At 40.8% G+C, this 23,660-nt stretch overlaps 1 protein-coding gene across 2 annotated transcripts in view; it reads left to right on the top strand.

The window, feature by feature from the left end:
• Positions 1-23,660, top strand: part of celf4 (CUGBP, Elav-like family member 4) — a gene marked incomplete at both ends in the record, with an annotated part of 118,033 nt that overhangs the window by 25,488 nt on the left and 68,885 nt on the right. For both annotated transcript variants that reach the window (XM_083888372.1, XM_083888371.1), the window contains one exon: positions 3,502-3,584. In XM_083888372.1, coding sequence (XP_083744498.1) covers positions 3,502-3,584 — 83 coding nt within the window. The remainder of the gene's footprint in view (positions 1-3,501; positions 3,585-23,660) is intronic.

The raw sequence follows: 23,660 nt of genomic DNA, 5'->3' as shown, positions 1-23,660 counted from the left end.
CAATTAAATTTGGATTTGGTCAGACTATATCCACATATTTGAGTTTGGGCAGCCATGACCAAGCATTAATAGTAATTTGATCTTGTGTTCAGTGTCTTGACAGCTTGCCATACCAAGCACAGAGCAGAAGAAGGTCTAGTTATGCATGTGTGCAATTTTTGTGTTTTGTGGTCAAAAAGGTCCAAAGGTCCACAGCTGAAATGCATGTCAGCATTTTAAATGTAGAGGTCACCAGGATGCCCCTGGTTTTAACAGTTAAACGTCATGTGCTGCAATTGAGGGTGCATGGATATCAGTAAATGAGTAGAAGAGTCAAGAACGTTTTGCACATTACACCATTTTTTTTTATCTTTACTTTTGTGAAGTCATTTTCGAGGTTGGAATTGATTATTAAAATATTTTAGCTATGGTTATGTGTCAGGATAAAAACATGTTTAGTCATTGTTACGACCCCAGGGTCGTGCCCACTTGTGTCTGCATGTGAGTGTGAGATGGGTTGCAGGTGTGTGTGTGTGTTTGAGTGAATGAGTCTAGGTGGATCCTGGGAGCTGATTGGTCCTCCACAGGAGGGAATCAAATAAGAGGCCTGAACATCCCAGCTGCAATGGACTTCCTCAAACCTCTCACAGCCAGACTGCCAGCAGACATTTTGTGCTGGTTTTAATAAACCTTTAAAATGGTTTCTGTTTGTGTGTTGCTGGTGGTTTCTTGGAAATTGGGAGGAGGGAGTCTCTTTATTCTTGTTGTGATTGGGTTTTTCCCCTAGGCCTGGTCGTAGCAGTCATGCTTTAAGTATGCGGTCAATGTGCATTATATGTTCAATATAGGCATTTTACCAATATGTGATTCGGCCATGTTTTTATACTAGCGCTAGTCTGTAACAAGAAGGGCTCAAAAAAGAGAGAGGAAACTAACTAAAGGAGGCCTGAAGGAAGACTGAAATGCTGAGGGGAGTTTAGCATGAAAAAAATAGGAGATAATCTCAAGGTTGAGTAAGTATTTTGGATTAAAAGAAAACTGCAAACAAAATTGACCAGGTTGTGGCTAGCCTGGAATATTGCAATAGTGTGAAAAACAAGACCCTGGAGAAATAAGCTGATCCCTGGAGCAGCCATAATGGAAGCTGGTTCTACTGTGACCTGTCTGGATTTGGCTGCTGAGCTCTCTAAGTGAGGCGATACACAAATAACAGTCCAACATTTTTCTAAGACTCCCCTGCTTCTCCAGAGCTAAATATTACAATTCATAAAAATTAACAGAAGTTGTTATCCTGTCTGGTGCCTGACATTTGGTTTCTGAGAGGTTCTGATGCTAAAGCCTCATACCCCCTTTTGTAAATAGTAAATTATCTTTCTAATTTGAATTTTACTCCATCTTCAAAGATCTGACTTAATTACAGGCTTTTACTGAGGTGTTTATATATAAAATTCACAGCTTGATTTGTAGAACATTTTAATCTCAAGGGTTTTTTCTGATTTATGGATAGATAAAAGAGATAATCTCCACTGGATAAAAAACTTTGTTTCTAATGTCAACAAAATGAAACAATAATTTTGAACCATCATCCAACGTTCATATTTCAGTTTGCTTTAGGGCTACATATTAAACTAGATGTGAGTCCATCATGCTCCACTCCTCATCCTCCACCCATGCATATACAGAATAGTGTGGTGGGGATCTATACTCCAAGCGTGAGTGAGTGTGCATGTGAATCAGAGGCTTGTGTGTGTGTGTTTCCTGTGGGACGACGCCGGCATGTAGCGTTAGCACGACAGGCCCGGAGAGGATGAGGAGGTAGCCAAGCTGTCACCGGCCAGCTCCCACTTCGCCTAATGAGAGAGAAGCCCGTTAATTAAAAACACCAACAGGCGGAGCTCCCCAGTGTCCCGCCATCAGGACGACCCAGGGTTAAAGACATAGAGCCAAGAGGATGGGAGGCATGCTGCTTCTGCATACAGTACATAGTGCTGCTCTCCACAATAAATAGCCCCCAGTATGCAAAAAGAACAAAGAGAAAGAACAACTGGGAAGAGCTGTAAGAGTTGTGTGCTTTTTATAAACTGCAGTGTTTGAGTTTGGGGGGAGGGGCTTGTGATAATCATCTAATGTTCAGTCTGTGTTATTCTCAAAACAAACCGGGGTTTATTTAGTCTTGTTATAATAATTTTCACTGGTCAAAAAACAGATCGATCCCGTATTAAATACGTTTTTTTGACCAGTAGGAATGTGTTTAATTAACACAGGTTAAAAGACACATTTTGTTCTTCATCTGTTTCATATTTGGCAGTGATGCAAATTCCAGTCCTTTTTGACACAATGCAAGATGCACGTTCATCCTCCTGCCGTTAGCATAGCCCTTAACCCTTAATGTTTTTAGCAAACACCTAACCTCGAATCTGCCACCTTGCTTTCGCTCTGAAGACATTTTTGGCAAAAATTATATGTTTGCTAACTACATAATCTCAGAAAAAAAGGAACCAATCACAAACCCCTGGTGGTCTTCACAAGATGACGTCAAAAAATCGACGTCAAGAAGCTTTAGTATACATCCAACATGGCAGCCATGGAAGAGTTGTCTTTCATTTGGCTGTTCCTTCCTTTATAAGCAAAAAATAATAATTTATTCTCATCAATGGTTCGTATGTACACTGTGTTTTTTGTGCATTAGGAACTGAATCATGTCAACGTAGCCTATTGTGCATTTGTCTCTGTAAGTATTTTATTAAACTGTCAAACACATGAATCATTAGCCTTGATCTGCAGATTGACAGTTTGTCAGCTCTGACAGTGGCGCGTGCCTCACTGTCAACGGGGGGTGGTGGCGAGGGAGCGGCTTCCCCATTCCCGACGGCTTCTTCGTCTTCCGCGCCTCCCGCGTCTCCAACCCCCCACATGTCAGCCCAGGTACTAACAAAACCGAGGATTGTGGGTAATCTTGGAACATGTGGACCAGAGAGACATGGAAATGAAGGGTAGAGGGAGGAGAGGAATGGGAAGGAAGAGAGAGAAGCTGTCAGTGAAACGTCTATCCCTGCTGTCATAGCAGCCAGAGCGGTGCGATGGACAAATGGATAACTACGAATTTCAGACCGTCAGGGAGGAAGCTTTCAGATGCAGTGTGTTTTTGCGGGGCAGTGGCTGTGTATGCAACAGAATTTTCATTTTTTTTCCTTGGAGCTCCTTTCATTTCTCTGTGGCTGAGAATATGGATTGTGTTTATATACACAGGAATATTCCGGTTTTTTTCAGTTGCTGAAATGCTGTTCATTGTGCAGAAACACACTCGCAAACACAAGCAAATTCCCTGTGCAACCATGTAGACAGAGTTTCAGAGTTGTGGCTGCAGGCATACTGTGCTGTGTGTGTGTGTGTGTGCTGTATTTTGACTGTTCGCTGATGATTTCTGAAGTCCCACCCCCTGCCACATGGCTGCTGTTCCCAGGTCACACCACATAACTCTCTCTACCTCTCTCTCTCTCTCTCTCTCTCTCTGTATTTCAGGCTGTGCCTTCCTTACCTACTGTGCCAGAGAGTCGGCCCTGAAAGCCCAGAATGCATTGCATGAGCAGAAGACCCTGCCAGGGGTAAGTCTCACACGGAGAACGCTATGTTGACCAAGAGGCAAAATCCTACATCCATACATTTTGGAATCACTCAGGCAAACAGACAAAAAAAACACACACACACAGTTGTCCATATTTCCTGTTTTGACAGAGTATAATACTCTATATAAAATCAAAGGGGACCCAATGTGTTCACCACAGTACACTCGTGTACTGTTTGTCACGGCTGTACATGAGAGCTGAACACACAGCCCTTCTTTCTCTTAAATACCCCTCCCTCTTCCTCTGCCTCCCCCTGTCCCCACCCCACATCCCCCTTTTCTTCCCCTCCCTCCCTCCCTCCCTCCCTCCCTCGTTCTTCACTTTGACTGTCACGCACAAACCCATGGGGAGAAACCACACACAGCATCACATCATAGGCCAACTATTTATAGTCCTTCCTCCAGTTTGTGTAAATGAGTGTGTGTGCCTTGTGCACGTGTATCTGTGTGTGGGCAAGTGTGTGTGAGATAGACAGAGAGGGATGAAAACATGGGTGGGCGGGTGGTTGTTGGCTATTTGTACATTAGTGTGTACACTCTGTGTTACGGCCCTGCATGGGCGACAAAATGGGTGTACGTCATGAAGGTCTTCAAAACAGTTGCTGCGAGCATTAGTGCTCACATGTCGGATGCAGCTGGATGCATCGTTTTTAATGCTCAGCTCCTGTTCATGCATGTTAAAAGGAGGGAGGAGTGACAGTCATTGAGAAGAGGCAGATATTTGAATGATAGATATCTTGTGTGTATCAGAGAGAGAGGAGCAATGAATGAATTGTTAGCATTTGATTTAGTATAGAATTAAATGGTTACATATGTTGGGCCCAGCATGAGTGGACTGTGAGACCTCGCTGCAATTTGGAAGCCTAACTGAGGCCTGGTGAAAAGTCTGGGGTCATAAAAGCCAAGAAACCACATGTTAAAGACAAAGGAAGATCCCATGCCACCATAGGGGGCCCAGTCTGTGATGGACTCATTCCCCACAAGCCATTGCGATATATGACATGAAGGACAGACAACTATTCACCCATTGGTGGATATCACGGGATGCTCCGGCCCCGAAGTGAAGACAATAAAAACGTGGAACAGACTCCACCTCATTCTCTTCCAACCTTACTTGTCAGCATGAGCAGACGTCGGTCAAGGAGATCAACACCCTGAAGATCTACATTCTTGCTGGCCGAGCTTTGAAGATTCTTCCTTTGTCTATTCCTGCCCTATATTTGGTTTTTCCCCTTTTTGTTTTTCTTTTATTTTTGATTCAAGGATCCTGTGAATAACTCGAGTTATTCCCCGTTATACCGCTCATGATCACGTATTGAGAGGAAAACTTCCGTGATCTGTTAAAACCGCAGTTTAAGTCGGTCATCGCCGGATAAACTGTGTGATTTGCAGTTTTTCTGATTAGACCCGTTCCCTTTTTACCTCACTTCCACACACACACACATTTCTGCACTCATATCCGTGCCCCTTTTTTTATGCATATTCATGCATAACGGTTTTATCAGTAGTTATTTTAGATTAGAGGATTGATGTTTGTTTTTGTTGTTATTAATCAATTTTAATACTTTAATACATTTTAACCTTTATCTTAAAGGTGAAGTAAGTAGTTTATAGAGACATCTAGAGGAGAGGCTGAAATTTACAACAAAGAACTGCTCCTCTGCTCACCCCCTCCCTTCCCTGAGCGCTACGGTATCCTCAGCCGGTCAAATGTCGTCCTTGTGGTCTTTCTCCGTGGTGCGGGTGTACGGTCAGGTACTGGTGTTCCTTTATCCGCTGTAAAATACGTATGGTCCTCCATTTTAAACTCGTAAAAAGATCAGCTCTCAGGCTCCTCTCGGCGCTCGATTTGTTCTCTCGGGTTTGTCCTTACAGGCTCCCGTAGAAACATGGCGTAGTGGCAATGCAACAGCGGCCCGCGACCATGTTATTTTACATGACTTTTTGAAACATTACGAAAATGAAACAAAAACTATTATACAGCGACTAGACAATGCAGGAGCACATAATATGTATAAAAAGGTGGATTTTGGGTTATATAAACCCATAAATACTACACAGTGTCCCTTTAAAGTACTGTTTCTGTCTTTTGTGCTTGCTTGTGTGCGACAAGGGTAATTGAAAGAAGCCAGTGTACAACCTCACACCTTCCCTTCTTAAATTTGATCCTAATTAATATTAATACACTTATTATTAATTAGTGATAACTGATAGTCGAGAGACACTTTAAGGTCGTTAAGTGACAGTTCTTCTGTCATTCTCCTCGCCTTGAGAGGAGTGGTGCCCCGTTTTTGATATTCTTGAGAAAATTAGTAATAGAATTAATTAATAACATTAAATAATCATTCATACTCACCAATTACAACGTCGAATCACAACACATATTGTTTGTGTTTAAATGAGGGCATGTATGATTCTGTAATGCACTTCAGATAATATTTTGCATGCGTGTCCATGCACCTGAATGCACAAGCATCTGTGCTTGCGTGTGTGTGAGTGTGCACATTGACGTGGTACATGCACCCCGTGCATTGTGTGTGCATGTTGGGAAGTTTTGATGCATCTCTGTCAAGCCTGGCTCAGTTTGCTCTGTTCGTTTTTAATGACGCCTCCGGGGAAGCTGACAGTCGCCGTGTTGAGCGCACACCCTTTGATGTGAGTGATTATGACATCACAGACGTGCAGCTGAGAAGAGCGGAGGAGTGGGGATCCATGCTTTCCTTTTTTTTTTTTTACTTCCCAGTGGCATATTATTCAGAAAGACAGAAGGGAGGGAGAGGCAGATACTCACGCACACAGAGAGAGAGAGATATAGAGAGAGTAGGAGAGATTAAATATTTGGCCTAAACCAGAATGTGATTTTGTGTTCTCACAAAATGTGCTGCCGATTGATGTTTTTTGCCTTTGTTGCTATTGTTTGACATGGACCAGAATATACAGGCACAAAACAACCCTTTTTAAGAATTCTGAATCTTCTTCACATCTTCAAGGGAGACTGTATTTGGTTTTGCACGCTAGTAATGCATCAACAGCAAATACATTTAATCACTCACTTGCGATCAACATTGTTTTAGAAGGAAATGCTAATTAGCGATGCCTTTGCCAGTAGAGGACAGTCTCAGGTTTGCATTTGTGCAATGTTGAGTGTTAAGTAAACAAAAGTAATGCCACAGGACAGACCTAGATGCTCAACAAACCCTGAAACGGTGCATTCAGAGGGGCAGACCGTGCAGGAGACTGTCTTTTGTTGCTGGTGGAGGTAAAGCCAGCAAAACAGAATAAATGAGTTCATTAGAAACAGAGCGAGGACTTGGCCCTGGGAAAGGCAGTGGCACGTTTTATAGCACTACACCCTCTTTTTTTCCACCTATCTTTTTCTTCCCTTCTTTCCATCCTCTATCAATCCCCCACTCACAGGCCAACACAACCCAAACCCTGCAAATGAAATCCCTTTTTTCCCCCCTTACAGCCTCTTTCCCCTTCACTTCACGTCCTGATGTGCTTTTTATCGTCAAAGTTACTCTCCAACCCTTACATTTAAAAAGTTTTCTGATGCCTTTTTTCTTTCGCTGCCAGGTGAGCCGAGAGAAGAGGGGATTTGTGTATGTGTGTGTGTGTGTGTGTGTGTGTGTGTGTGTTTGTGTGAATGAGAGCAGTGTCAGGAGAGGCTGGATAAACAAGTGACAAGCAAAAGTGACAAGCAAAAATACTGGTATATGACAGATAGTCATAAAAAATTGTTTTCACAGCCTTCATTCCATTATAGTTTTAGGAAGTGCAAGTACAGAGGATAATGCTAAAGGAAATATAAATACCTGCTAATGTAATTACATCCGCCATGCTGGCACTGAAACTGTGATACCAGAGCATAGTTTGAGGACATTAATTAACATTTGGGAGAAACATTTGAATGATAAACCAGCACAACAGGAGAACACTCTCTGGGAGAATGGATGCATGAGTGAGAAAGATCTTCTCTGCACATGTCCAGTCCACTGACTGCCCCAAGGTTTTTTTTTTTGGGCTGGTTAAACAAGACCCACTTTTACTTACATGTTTGTGTGAAAAAGACAAAGGGCTCAGGGGAATGCAATTATGCTTTAATTGTGTCTCTTTGTTTGTTGATCTTATCTAAGTCCTTTAATGGCCATAAATATGATAAGCACTGCCATTAAAGTCACACCGGCACCAAGTGAATGTGTTTTTGGCTGCGGACCACAGCTCCTACCCCTGAACACACAAACCAGTTGCAACCGTTGCATCTCATTTACAAGTGCATACTGTCAGTTTCCATTGGTTAGTAAATTAGTAGGGTCAACATTTTTCAAGGAAGAGGCGCACGGACACTTTCAAACAACTTTGAATTTTGTTTTTCATTTGTATTGTTGTTGTAACTGCGATAACACGATAGACATACTTTATTGATCCCAAACTGGGAAATTTGTGAAATGCAACATAATAACTGAAATGCAACTGAAGAGATTCAATACTGTAAGTCCACAGTAACAGAGCTGATAAACCGAGGGCTGTTGCTTTTTTTTTATCCATTCATTGTCTTTTTTTGGAAGATGGTACGTGAGACAGGCCAAAAATGGGGCGCGTCCCCAACCGTCTGACCCTTGGCTGGTGTATTTGTGATCCTGCGCTCCAGTTTCAGACTTATACTACAGCAAGAGGCATTAAAAAGCCTCTATTGATTTTGGCAAAAATCCTCACAAGTGGGAGGATGTGTTTTTGCGAGTGTGCTTGTGCCTGTGTGTGTGTGTGTGTGCATGAGGGTCGCAGGGTGGAGTTGCAGAGCCTAAGCTTGCAAAGGGTGCAAACACCCACCAGTAGATCCTCCTTCACACATACTTTTACATGCAATAAATAAATAAAGTGAAAAAAATTATCTGGCATTGACTCAAACACACTTAGATATAGAGTACAGGCCTCTATTCTACCATATGCCCCCACACAGTGTACACAAGGAGCATGCCCTGTTGAATACTGCACCGTGCAGCGTGTTTCTGGTATAAATGAAAAAAAATACGTAAATACACACAAGCATGCACGGGTGCACACAAGTGAACTCGACACTCTGAAGCATTGTCTTGTTGCAGCAATATAACACTCCTTGTAAACATTTCCATTCCACTATGTAATACCCTGATACTCGTGGACAGAGAGATAGAGAGGGGGAGAGAGTGTTGGATAGAGATAAAGTAAAAGGGGTGAGTGCGAAAGAGAGAGAGAGAGAGAGAGAGACGTTGATTGACTTGCACTGTAATAGTGAGCCAGATGAGAAAACATAGAACACTGTGAATCAATGCATCATTTCAGAGCTCTTTCACTCACACAAACACACACAGAGATCGTGCATAGATAGTTTTCAGCCCAGGGGCAAACAAACATGAGAAAAGACGGTGAAGCAAATGAATAGCAGGAGGGTGGAATGAGGAAGGGGCTGATGAAGGCATGTTTGGAGAGAGTGGGTGGATGGCAGGAGTGGGAGGAGAGGAATAGTCGGGTGCCTCCGTACTGACTGATTTGTGTCTGCTTCTTTTATCAAACGCCCTCAGTTGAGAAAATGCCAGTGCGAGAAATCCATGTCATTGATTGGCTTCTGCGACCCAGTTTCATGGCAGCTTTTTCTCAATAAGTTGCCCAAGTTGGTCGATAACTGCCAGGCTCCTCTGGTGAAGTGGGTGGAGGGGTGTTTGTTGGGCGGGTGTTGGTGGTATGACTTGTTTCCCCTGTGCATGCACAGGTACAATAGTCCGCTCACTTGTAGATTTGGATTAGTGGTACAGCCAGTGTGTAGCAGGCTTAGCTGCATGTCCACATGAATAATGCTGCAGGGTTAGGGTTATACCATCTCCTTTGTCTCCCCCATGTCAACCCCTCTTCAACAATAATAATCACCCGTATTTTTAAAAGATTCCACACAATTTTCCACAAATATTACAGATTACACATTGCAAATACAAGTATGATCATCTCCTACTGCACATTTTACCATCTTTTATATGCGTTTTCATCTACTACTGTTAAGCGAACATTGAGAGAATACCAGGCAAAAAAAAAGTGCAACTTGATGACGTAAATATAGAGCTCCTGATACATGGTGGTCGACCAACATGGTTTCCTCAAAGGTCCACAAAAACCTCCACTCTCCGACCATCGCCTTTTTTTGCTCTTTTTCCAGTGCTGTGAAATGCAGAAAAAGGATGGACATGTCAGTCACATCTGAATGCCATTCTTTATTCATTGAAACTCTTTTAATTATCTTTTGCATTTAAACTTTATTAGTATACCAGCATTTACCTCCCGTAAGCTTTAAAAAAAAAACGTATTTCAAGAGATTTTTTGAATCTTCTTTTACCATAAAGTTTTTTTTTATTTATATATATATATATATATATGTCCATATCACACATTAGCATAAAAACAGACTGATGGAAACACCCAGAAGTCAGTGCAACAAAAAATGAACACTATCCAATGTCCAAACTGGAGCACTTTTTTTAAGTGAGGCAGTATATGCTCCCTGAGTCTGGCAGGTCATAAGCCTGCAATAAAAATTCAAATGAGTCTCCAAAACAGACAGTAGGAAGCCAGAAAGACTTACAGGAAGTGGTTTTTGGTACAAGTCCAGAGTAACACTGATTTCATTCAATTCAACTCATCGGGACATTCTAATGTTACAGCATGACATTTTAATTTTAGTCTGGTGATGAAAATGATGGAGCTTTGAAGGGAACCAGATAGTTGCACCTTTCCATGAGCGGCCCGTGGTTAACATTTTTGGCTGAACATCCACAGCAATACCAGCCAACATCTGTCCGTGATTGAGTGATGAAGTTACCCCACTGGTTAGTTTCCCCATAAGCAATTGTTCATTTAAAAGGAGTCAACATAAGCACTGTACCTTATTCAATTTAGCATGCCTTAAATTTGGAATATCCATATCAGATTTTTTTTTTTACCTGGTCTCATTTTGATGAGGCAGGGAATTATTAGTTAGTTCACTTTACCTTAGTTCCTTTACCAATGTGGTCTAAATGCTTACATGGTTAATAATATAATAATAAATATGAATGTAATGTTTGGATGCCCACATACCTTTGGCCATATACAGAGAGATGCATGAATTGTATCATAATTACACCAAGGATTACAACAACCCTTCACACCACCTTTGTCATATACGTCTGAATGCTTCTATTATCACTGGGCTCGAGGCCTGATGTTACAACCTCCCATTGCCAAGTGGAGTTTGAGCAGATTGTTCAAATGAGGAAGATTCATCTGTCTGCAGGCAGCAGTTCCCTTTAGTCCAGTAATCCAACTAATTTCAGAAGTGGCACAGGATGCTACCCACTGGCTCAATAGATTGATGATCCAAATGTGAAAGTACATACATTTTTACTACAGGGCAATTGTATAAAAACATGCTGTGTCACTGCAGTAACTTCCGTTTTGATTTTAATCTCATTTTAAAGAAGAGAACTTTGGAGTCTTGTCCAGGACTGCACAGTATAATGATTCAAAAATGATTTTGCATAATGTGCTGTTTAGTGTTAAGTCGAGTCATGACACATTTATGCATTAAAGTTAGAATTTTGCCATATAATTTCACCATTTTAACATACCATACACCATTAAAGATAAATGTATCACAAATTGCTGACATAAAAGCGCCCTCAGCCATAATATTATTATATTCCCAAAAACTGTGATATAATGTCTGAAGAATGGATTGGACAACATGAGTAAATCCCAACACCTCTGTTAAGTGCTCTTACTGGGTAACTCAAATGTGTTTGTATTCTCTCTGAGAGCATGTCCCCACTTCAGAAATTTCAGATGCATCATAGCTCTTTCCAGCATCGAATGCTGGCTCAAGTTATTGTCGCTGTCTAAAATCAACTTGTCCTTCCCCTGAGGTTGTATTGATTCACAAAAGCGTAGCCTTACAATGCACCGATGAGTCTTCATTCTCAGTAGCTCACTTCACTGAGCATTTACAAGTGTTAATGTCACTACTGGGACTCTTCAGTGTATAAACCAGCATGGAATGAGGGAGGAAAATTCTTTCCGGGCAGTTTGCTCACTTTTTTTATTGAAAAAGGGAAGTTTGATGGAAACTTCTGTTTCATGAACTCATCTGGCCTGTGCTTACTGACTAATGCGGCAACTTGGCAGTGGCTATAGCTGCTTTCACACATGCACTGCAACCCTGAACATATACAAGTGTGTATCCAGACATTCCATGGAGAAGCTGTGAGAATGCAAATGCACACATCTCATGGAACGAGCCGTGTTTCCATCGAGTGGAACGGTTCAGTTTGGTACAGAATTTCCATTAGGAAAAGTACCAAAGTAACCAACCTCTAGAGTTCCATTATTTATGTAAATAAAATAAATTATTTGTCTAAATATCCCATGGAAGTTGAGGCAATTTTAAATAGCAGTCTACCACAAAGAAGAAAATGCGATGCGTTCAGTGTTTCTGTTAGTTGTCATCACATCGGTATGACATGTATGACGCAGCCATGGGGCTCCGCCCACACTGCCTACCAAGTAAGTACCAAGTATTCTTGAAATGCAAGTGTAACCCAGGGCTTTACCATTCCAAACCACACCAAACCAAACTGCACCAGGATGGAAACATCTGTTTAAAGCAGCTTTGGTTACATGTGTGTGATCAAACTGTCCAGAGGTGGATTCACAGCAAGCAAGAGAGCGTGTTAATGACACGACTAATGAATGACTAATCCAAATGGAGTATTTCCAGTAGTTGGAGAAATTGTCCGGCTGAGACAGTTCCCAGTTGTGTGCTACAAGTCTGAAAGGTCAACTCCAGACAATGGATTGACCTGATACATTCCACATATTTATGAGAAAACTGCTTTTGACTGTCACCGGGGGAAAGTACAGAGATATGGGCTGTTGAAGCTGAAGCTATTTTTTCCAAAAGAAGCTTTAATAGCATCCTAACCACTGTGCATCTGGCTTCAGCCCTGGTCATGCATGTACTCCAGATTTAAGCATCATAAGCGGGTTGTGATAGTAATTTTGTCATTTGTCATAGTTTCACCTCCTCCTCCTCCTCCTCCTCCTCCTCCTCCTCCTGCTGCTGCTGCATTGAGGCTTCCTGGCCAAAGCTGCCTTGAAATATTCTGCCAGTCCATTCCTTTCCTGTCTCAATAGCTGTATGTCACGATGCTGTATCACCTTATCTTTCCCATGCCCTCAGGCCCCACACATACAGTACATCTTTCCACAACAGTAAGTGCAGTGTTGTCTGATCTTTTTATTGGAGCCCGTTCAGTTAATTTACCGTGCACATTAAACGTCGAGGAACAGATAACTGAAAACAGTAAAATGCAATAAATCAGTCACAAATATAACATAATTTACATATTAAAGCGGTGTTTTATTGATCGTTTGATAATATAATGGTCCATACTGTATACCTTTCCTTTCTGTCATGCATTAGTGCAGCTTGATTACTCTGTTCTCCCATGGCTCTCCCTCAGATGTCAGTGCAGGACAGGGCTTTTAAACAGCGGAGAACATTTTCATTCAGTGATTTCACTTTTTCCCCCTCTTGTAACTACTATATCTTTCTTTACTGCTCTGTGGATCTTTCTATTAATCAAAGTTTTCCACTTTTTTCAAATGAAGCGTTTCAAGTCGGACAAACCGCCAGTGTGAAATTAGTTCACTTTTTTTTCACATACCCAACAAAAATGATTGTATTGGACATTTACTGCAATGAACATTGTTCAAAAATGGTTTCATAGTCATTTGGAATGAAACTGTTCAAGTGTTTCAGAATTGATATTGAAGTTCCTTTCTGTAATGCTTCATCTTTGGTTGCAGTCATTTAAAATGCTACTTTGGTGTTATGCTATATAAGAAATACATTATTTCACGATGACTGTAGCCGGGGAAAAAAAAATCACAAGCCCACTTTAAACAAGAGCTTCTATAATGAGAACTAAAAGAAAAATTATTGTGTCAGTTCAAAGCAAAGGGCAATTATCATGCAATGCTTGCATAGCTCTATTCTCTGTCTTCTTTCATCATAACCCTGATGGCAGAAACTACTCAAGGAATAAGTGTATAAGTGATTACAGGAGATAACAGTGTGGTAATAAAGGAATATGCAGGAGATGATTAAAAGACAGTGAGAAGGAGCAGGTTAGAGGTAGAAACGGTAGCCATTGCTTTTGTTGACAGCATTACCGTTTTTAAAACTAGGACCCAGTGGTGAGTCTCGCTGCATTATTAATGTTGTTTTTCCACTTCTAAAAGTTCTTGTGGAACATAAACTAACCCCACAGTTTTTACAAAGAGGTTCTTACTCCACTGTAAACACAATTCTTATGCTCGATAATAACACGCCAAGAAAAAACCACAAACCATTTTATTTTGTGACCTTCACCACCTCACCTTCACTGTAGCCCCCCCGGAATATATAATACAGAGATTTCAATTTCTTCATTTGGCCTACATTATCTGATATGTTCATCGGAGCGGGGAAGCGGCGCTCGCAAATCTTGTTCCAGACCCAGCTGTAGCAGCTGGCGAAGCTGGTGGCCGGGGGATGTGATAATGACACGACGCACCAACCGAGGCTGGATAGCGGGGCCACGACTCAGGCAGCTTTTAATAATTGATGGCAGCCAATGCCCCGGATTGGCCAGTAATTGCATTACAGGTCACTTCTCAATAGCAATTTGTGAAAATTGTGGTGATGTGTGCTGGGTGGCGATCAATACGCACTGTCCAGAGATGTAGTCTGCTGCGCCCCTCCTTCCCCCACTCGTTCGTTCTCTCTCGCATTTGCCGTCTTTCTGTTTGTACGGTGGAAACACTTTTCTTTCTATGTGCTGCACTATACAGCAACACTGTGGGGAGTTTTCCCCTACTGGCTTTGGTTTAAGAGTTACAGTAAATCACTGTGATCACCCACAACCAACATTAACACCTTCAATACTCCAGACAAATAACATTAAAAACACTGTATTTTTTTTTTAATTAAAGTTCATGTGAAGCTCTTAAGGTCCAGTGTGCAACATTTAGGATGGTTTATTGGCAGATATTGAATTCTACTGAGTAAGCACAGTATGTTTCTACAAGTGTAGAATCACTTTAAAATAAATTGATTTGTTTTTTGTTTCCTTAGAAAGAGCCTTACACACTTTAGGCAAGGTTGTGCTATATGGAGGCCTCCATCTTGTGTTGCCGTGTTTAACAGGAGAGTGAACAGACAAACCAACCAAAGAGCGATTTGCATTTCGAAGTGTAAGCTAGCCATACATTTTGTATTCAATGTCTGTGTCTTTCTTGTGAAAATTTGGCAGTTACATTATTAATGATGCAACTCAGCTGCCAACAGTTTGGTCAGAGTATTAAGTGTGTTGCTAGTGGCTATCGCTACAGTAGTTGCCCTATGCCCCCACTGGTTCCATGGCTGCGTTATTCTAATGCACACGCACACACACACACACACACACACTGCTTTCCCGTTGTTTCTCTTTTCCTGCTCCTATTGTTGATATCTCACCCATTTTGACATTTAGGGCCAATTCCAATTCCTATCTTAACCATCAATCTTAACCCTTAATCTTAACTGGTCCTCAAAACCAAGTGTTGACGGTTATTTTGTCACTTAGAAATGGGACACCCCTTAAATGCAGATACGTCTTCAGACTGTAGGGGGCAGAATAACGCGAAAGCCGCGTCCAGTCTGTCAACTCCAAAAAAGAAGAAGAAGAAGAACACATGTACGTCACGATTATTTATTACGATCCGTTTGTCAGTCAAGTTATTAGGTTGTCAGTTAGTTATAAGATGATACTCATACAAATACCACAACCACGGATTATTGAAAAGTAAACCATAGCAAACCATCGCTTGTCCGCACCGGCCGGCTATTGACAAAATAAAAATAAATGTTACGCAACAATGACGTCAGTAATCCATAATATGGGCCTAAACTAAGATAATACAATGGTTTTCATCATTTTTATATCTCTGTTAACAAAGAAAATACTTCATTTGTAGCTTACTCTGCTTTCGGCGCCATCTTTGTTATGTAAAAACATGCAATGCATTCTGGGTAGCCCTTGCTCTCAAGGGTGGTCTCGGAAAAAATCTCAATATTGAGGGCGATACAGCCCTTAAACCCGCCCCTCAACTTAATTTTTCTGAGAATCGGGACAGCACTTGCACTAGAGGGAGTGCGCATTTTTGAGATCGAGGGTTAAGATTGAGGATTAAGCAAGGAATTGGAATTCACCCTAAAACTCACTGTCATTACTTTGCATCTGCCATTCATTCATTTTCTCTCTCTCTCTGTGTCTTTGTCTCTCTCACTCCCTTTGCTGTGGCATGGAGAGGAGCAGGAGAGAAACGAGTGGAGTCGACAGGAGATTTTGCATGCTCTAAATACAGCCTCTACGTGTGTGGGCCGCTGTCATCACAATGAGAGACGGGACAGGAGATGCTTCAGTTCTTTTTGTGATAGTGTATGTGTGTGTGTGCGGACAAGTGTTTGCTTATGTGACAGAGTGTGCATTAATCCCTGCAAACATCAAAGATGCACCCTCATCCATCTCTCTGTCTCTTCTCTCCTTCCCCTTCTCCTCCCTTAGTCACTCTCTCTAATCCTCCTTTAACACCAATTTGTCTGCATCGCCTTTTTTGTGTTTTTTGTCGTTACACCCTTGCCTTTGCTTGCCTGTCTGTTTTGGTGTGTCTCACCTCTCTTGCATGTGCTTGGCTGAGTGTGACAGCATTGAGAAGTCACCAAAGAGGTAAATGATGATGGGTCATCCATCATGCTTTATGGACTCTGTATGGTGCTGCTGTGGAGAGTGGCTGCGCCGTGCAGTAACTCAGAACACTCTGTCCCTCCATATAACCAGGCAGGGTTTCTGCTGCTCGCCTCCCCTCTGCTGGGTGAGTGTTTGTGTATGTGAGAACGCGGGTGTAGCGTCCCCTCTGACTCACCCACTTAAGCTTTTTCTCTGTGTTTTCCGAGTGAGTGTGCATGTATGGACGATAAAGAAGGGAACAGAAAGTGTGTGTTTACACCACCAGACTGCATGTGACACACCATCATTATATGCTGGTGCTATAGGAGCACCATCAATTATTGGTATCATCGGTGCTTTATATTGTGTGTGTGATTAAGAGAGAGAGAGAGAGAAACAGAGAAGCAAAACTGAAACATTTCTAAAGTACAGAAAGTACAAAAAGCACTTAAAGGAGAAAAACCTCTGCCAAGGCCGCTCAGTTTCCCACAGTGTAATTATTCTTTGGGATCCAGATCTGGATCCAGATTACAAACAAAATCAAATAGTTTTGTCTTTGGGCCACAACCTACATCGCCAGAAAATTGCATTCAGAACCATCCTTTACTTTTTTAGGTTGTGCTGCTACAGACGGACAAACAGAGTAAAAAAAAGAACCACACATAGATAGATAGATAGATAGATAGATAGATAGATAGATAGATAGATAGATAGATAGATAGATAGATAGATAGATAGATAGATAGATAGATAGATAGATAATAATTGCCATACACACGACAACCAAGCAAAAGGATTTTATTGCTTTTTCATTTCTTTCAGTGAAGTCATGTGAGTACTGTGTGCAGACACACTGAAAAACCGACTGGCTTACGACCATGTGAAATCCTTAGAGTATATCCTCTTCACTCTCTTACGGTCTCTCCTGCAACCTTTTTTCTTTCTCTCCACCTCAGGCCTCTCTCCATCCTTCTCTCCAATAACCTTCTCTCTCACTCTTATGATGCTTTTCACACTTTTCTTTTGTCACCTTTCCACCTGGAAGAACAATTGCTTTGACAGTGTTCACTCTGTCTCTAGCCCTCTTTCCCTCTTCCTCTCTGTGCCCTCCTCTCCCACACTTGCTCTCTTTGCTACCACTTTCTTAGATCCTGAGGGGAATCACACTGTCTGAACCAAATGTGCCACAAACGTGTCAGCTGATGTTTGTTTTCTGCCTTGTTGCCATACGCCTACTTCAGCGGACGCGTGTGTTTTAACTCCGTATATGTATTTGACAAAGTTTTGACTTGTGTTGCAAGAGAATGAGAAATTGTTGGGTCATTGAAATAGGGATATGCAAGGAGTTGAGGGGATTGGGGGGCGGCAGACCTGACTTACAACGTTTGTGTGATGATAAGGTGTGTATACTCAGACAGCTTGTCGGCATATGTATGAAGAGTAAAAGTAAACAACATTTCCATTGGGGCTCCCTGGAAACTTTGCATAGAGGATGTTTTGCAGAAACCAAAGGTGTTTAAGGGACTGAACATCTGCGTTCCTGCCATGGAAAAATACAACAGAATTCACAGAGGAACACACTCTTACCTATGAAGAAGCACCACAAAGACTTGCACAATTTCACTGCCTGCCGAATAACTGGTATTTATTAGAGGCAGAGTTCAAGACAGATTACTGAGGATTTGATGCAAGTCAGATGTGGTAGAGTGGCCTTAGTGGTTGGCAAAACTTTTTCACGAGGGGACAAGAACCTGATATTTTAGTCTCTCAATCAAGCCGTTCATCTTCTAAATGAGATCATCAGTTTTCTTTTCCACTTGTTCAACTCCATCCATTTGCTGTGATCAACTAATATGTATTATTATTTAAAGATAAATCCTGGAGGTGCAGGGATGTGGTACAGATGAGGGATCCTCTCTGAACAGATCAATGGTGGACAGGACAAAAGAGTGAAATGAAGAAGAGCAGGGAAAAAGAAACTAGGCAAGAAGGACATTTCGGAGGGTAAGTCTGACAAGGAGTATTCTAACTCACCTCTGGCAATTCGGATACTGTAAGTACACCTCTAAAACTCATCCCAAACTTTGGCAAGATGCGGCACCTGCACCAGCATCCTTTATGAATGTCACACCCTGTGAGAGGAAAATGATTACGTTGCAAAGAAGATGGGGGGCGAAAGGGGAGTAGGTGTGAGGAAGAGAGAGAGAGAAGAAAAATCACTTTGATGGATTATGCTTCTCGTGGGACAACCTTATAACGTTTTTGGACAGGATTCTAACTCACACAGATTCTCTGTTACAGAGATGATTCTCTTCTTTTCGTCTGTCTCCTTTTGTCATCTCAGACGTGCACTGGCTGTGAAAACTGCACCAGAGATGATACCTGATGATACTGCTTGCAGGAACTAATTACAACCAATAATTAAAAGAGGTGACGTGGTTTCAGTACCACATGCTGTCTTTGGGTGGGGAAGAGTTCAATTGCCATTGTTGAATAAATGATGGCCAAAGATGCATGGACTCGACCTCCTTAATGGAGTCTTCACACCTTATGGCAAAGAGCAAAGACTTAATGGCCAATGACGACAGTGGCTCAGAGGTAGAGTGAGTTGTCTTTTAACTGGCAGGCTGTGGGTTCGATTTCCAGTTAGTGTAGTGTAGAATAGTGCTATATAAATACAGCCCAATCACTTTTTGAAAATAGACGTTCACCAACATTGTATTTTGAAAGATTGTTTAATCGTGGCTTGCGTTAAAAGGGCAGAGCATTTTGAAATACTCAACATTTGGACCTGTACAGGACACAATGGCTGGAGTCTTGGTGTTTGTGCATTTTTGTTAGCCCTTAAGCACATGCAGACCTAATTAACACCTTTGTTCCACAACAAGGTTTTCTTTGGCACGGATCCATTCCAACCAATAATTATTTTACCTTACAGTAACAAACATTCCTGGGCAGTAAAGGACGTAAAAGTTTGACATGGCTCTTGCAGGAGCACTTAGTGGTAAGCTACCTAAGTGTATATTTCTCATTTAATGGCTGCTGTGATTAGCTCTGTCTGCACACAAACAATTAAACTGTCTGCTTCTTCACCTTGGTACATTTTAAATTCTAATCTCTATGATTACTATTTATCTTTTAATTTATTTGGGGGGACACTTTTGGTAGCGGGAAGGTGCTGCGTTTACACTGAATTTCCCAGTGACTCATTTTAAACCCTGTCCCCAACGCTCTGCCCAGATTAACGGCAGCATTCCTTAATCCCAAACATGATAACACAAAATGAAGAACTGACACCAGTGAAGCAAACACTCAATAGAATTTAAAACAGTGTCTAAGAGCATGACATTGTCCACAGAGACATGCAGCATCTGCACTGCATCACTAGATTAAACACAATGACACGATAATTGGTGTTAGTGGTGCAGCTAAGCTACAGCTGCCTCAGATACTTAACCAATAATGACAACATGTCAATGAAAAGGCATCTGATGCTGAGTAAGTTTTCCCAGCGAGCCACTGTACATTAGTACTTAGCAATACATCTGAATAACTGCATCTAAATCCAGGCACTGGTCCAAAATGATAATATAAGTCAGTGTGGCCTGCGGCTAAGAAATCAGTCAGTTCTCTGAGTCGCCATCATAGCCGCACCCCCCCCACTGCCCAATCTCATAAAGAAACTGATGTTGACTCTTCCTTAAAGGCAAAGGGAGCTGCTTCATTTTCTAAGCCTACCTGCCCCTGAGCGAATTATGTTTTTATGCTGTTTTTTTTATGAAGGACTTTATGTTTTCTGGTTTTCTGTGCGTGGATGTATCCATTCCATACTCTCTCTCTCTCTCTCTCTCTCTCGCTCTCCTTAAAGACATTTCTTCAAATTTGGCACTAATTTCAGCTGCAAGTCAAAGTCAAGTGGCCTTTTTAAAACACAGCTATATAATTCATATGATGATGAGCGATGAAATCACGATTTTGATGAAGTTATACAACTATAATGTCCTGCAATAGCAATTCTGGTGATTGTCAAGTTGCATGATGCTGGTACAGATGAAGTGATCTGTTGACAGAGGCATGCAACCATGAGGCTTTAATAAAAGACCTGCTATAATTTGAGGCTGATGGCCATTTCTCATTCTTACCCCTATACCTTCCTCTTGCCCCTTTCCATGTTGCTTCACCGTGGGTGCATGGCATGTGTGTTGCTGCTGCGTGGCATGTCTGCTGCGTCTTGCTCATGTGTCTCCCATACCACCAATAGATTTATGACTTTAGTTCTGATGTGTCTCTGACAGAAAAAAATACCTATATACATGAATTTTGTTTATTTCAAAGAACAGAGAGAGATGGAGAATCTAGCATTCACCTGATATAATTATGCTTATTGTTAGCTGCTAAAACAGTTAAAGGTGCGTTATGTAATAAATCTAAAGCAACTGGCCGTAAAATCCTCCTAATGTGTCACAGAGACTAGAGGAATAATGTTCATATAACAAACTGAACTCACCAACAACATCAGTACAGACAAAATATTTGCATAAAAAAAATGACTGAAAAAGTTTATGTTTTGAAATTATGTTTTGGCATGTGGCGCCACCTACCGCCGTCTACCAATCATTGCAGTCAGTAGAGTCTCAGCTGCCGAGTAACCACGGGTTGCCAGTTACGTCAGAAAACTAAACCTTAAAGACCTCTGTATTTTGAATTTGAATGTAGTAACTGTTTTTGGCCACATTCTTACATATGTCACCTTTAAACATATATAATATGTATTCACTCTATACTGCATTGAGGCACTGACTGTGGTATTGAAGAATGTATTTCAAAATGGACATTGTCTTATGGTTGCAAAACCAACTTCACAACAGACGCCAACTGCAACAAGGCACCTATTGGATGACACTAACTATGTAGTCAATTTTTTCTAACTGGGAACACCATCCTAAAAGTAGAGATTGAAACTCTTAGCTTCTTGGGAAAATGTTACCGACATTATCAAAAAAGTGAGAAATATGTTAATTTTCTATCTTCCACTCAAACAGTTATTTTTTTGGGAACAAGCAGAGTCACCCCTGGTGGCTAACTGCTACGTCTGTAGACTTCACTTTTCAAATCAGAAGGCCACATTCATTTTTATATACATTCTATGTACTAACCACAGAAATTCTCTCTTATTTTTGCCATAAGAGATTTTGAATACTGGACAGCATGAGCGGATTATCATTCTGGTGTGTTTACACATTGAATGATGAGTCAACAGCAATGACACAGCATTTATTTTCTTTCTCGCCCCCAACTTCACTCTTCGTCTCGTTTGGGATTTCTTTGTTATTTCCCTCCTCATGATCTCATTACATCATGTCTGAAGGGCTGTATTCATTGTAGTCAGTCGCAGTTTCACTCTATCTGTATTTTTCACTCCATCCTGCTGTCCTTTTGTTTTTCTGTGTCATGCTGAGGATCTGAAAGTGTACGCCATTTTCTCTGCCTGTCCTCGACCACTGAGAATAGAATGTCTGCTCAGAGCCCAGATGTTGAGACTGGGAGTTGAGTCTTTGAGGACAATGCTCCTGTTCTGTAATTAAACTTTGAGAAACTTTTCTATTTCCCTTTTCTGAGGAAGCTGACAGTGCTTTTTTTTATGTTTTGGGCTCTTTAATGGATGTTTTCCATTTTTTACACCTCATGCCCTGAGCAAAGAAACATTTTACCGCTCAAACTTGACTCATCAAGTATGCTTGGTTTTCAGAAGATAAACTTACATAATAAAGCACTGGAAGCAAAAACAAATAAAGAGCTTTAAATGGAGGCTGACTCCATCGGAGTGTTTGGGCTGTGTGCAGTAACAAGCTGTGACGGTTTTCTGTACCGTATCAAAACATCTGTAAGAATGTATTATATGATTTAGCTTTTCCACCAATACGAGAGTGGGGAGTGTCAGGCTGATGAATTGGGCCAGTTTTTGCCATCATTTCATAATCTGCGTATTGGGCGATTATTATTTAATTAGTATTTTTTATTTATGTAGGTTTAAACTTGTTAAATGTGGCTAAATCACTCAATCTGTTTCTTTCATGCAAAAGTTTACTAATTAATGCATGCAAATAATGCGTAAAAACAAATCCCTGTATATCAGGGAGGCAAACATTGTAATTTAATAAATATTAAAGATAATCCCTGACAGTCCAACAACATAGTATTTCTTATTAGACTGTTATATTTTATCAGAAGAAAGAAAGAAAATTTCCCGAACAAATTAGCATCATATATTGGTCATCAGTTGCACTGATTTCTTAGGATTGATATTGGCAGCAGCCACAGGAAAAACAAAAAAAAAAACAGTCAAGCTCTAAACTACGGAAGCGTATTGCATTCACTTGAAAAAAAAAAAAACTCCTGTTTTTCTCAGTAATTAATTGTCGGTTTGATTTTTTGAATAATTTTTTTTCTGTTTTTCTGACTAATATTTTTTCCCTGTTTTTCTGTCAAATTTTTTTTTCTGTTTTTCTGAGTAATTTTTTTTTCTGTTTTTCAGAGTAAATTTTTTTCTGTTTTTCGTGCAAATTTTTATTCCCCTGTTTTCCAGAGTTATTTTTTTCAGAATTATCGAGAACTCTTGCTATGGTACACACGCTATATTTGTGTAAAAAAATATGCACGAAAAACAGAAAAATAATTACTCTGAAAAACAGAAAAAAAATTAGTCAGAAAAACTGGAAAAAAAAATTACTCAGAAAAACAGAAAAAAAAAATATTCAAAAAATCAAACCGAAAATCAATTACTGAGAAAAACAGGATTTTTTTTTTTTTTCAAGTGAATGCAATACGCTTACGTACTAAACAATATGATAATTTTTTTAAATTATTTTATGATTATTATGACTTTCTAAAACAGTTACTTTACTCGATAACTTTTCTTGGGATTGCTGTGCCTTTGCAAAAATTAACAACAACCACCTGATACTCGCCTAATTTAATCCAGAACTGTTTGTGTTTAATTTGTATTATTTTATTTAGTTTATATTCCAAATCCTGTGGGAATGGCTTCCTTCAATTATGTGCCATCAACTGTCAGTGTTTGTAGAGCAGACAGACATCCATGTATCGACTTATTAATCACTGAGTGTTATCTTTTGGCAACACATAATGCGGGTGGTGATGAATTATTGATATGATCCCAGTGATACAGTAACAGTTGCGCTCTAATTGCATGTCGTCATTACCAGGTTGAAACCAGTCGTCTC

Source organism: Microchirus variegatus (assembly GCF_963457635.1).
Source record: "Microchirus variegatus genome assembly, chromosome: 4".
Taxonomy (NCBI): domain Eukaryota; kingdom Metazoa; phylum Chordata; class Actinopteri; order Pleuronectiformes; family Soleidae; genus Microchirus; species Microchirus variegatus.
The sequence above is the reverse complement of the archived record's forward strand: the minus strand, read 5'-3'. Positions and strand labels throughout refer to the sequence as shown.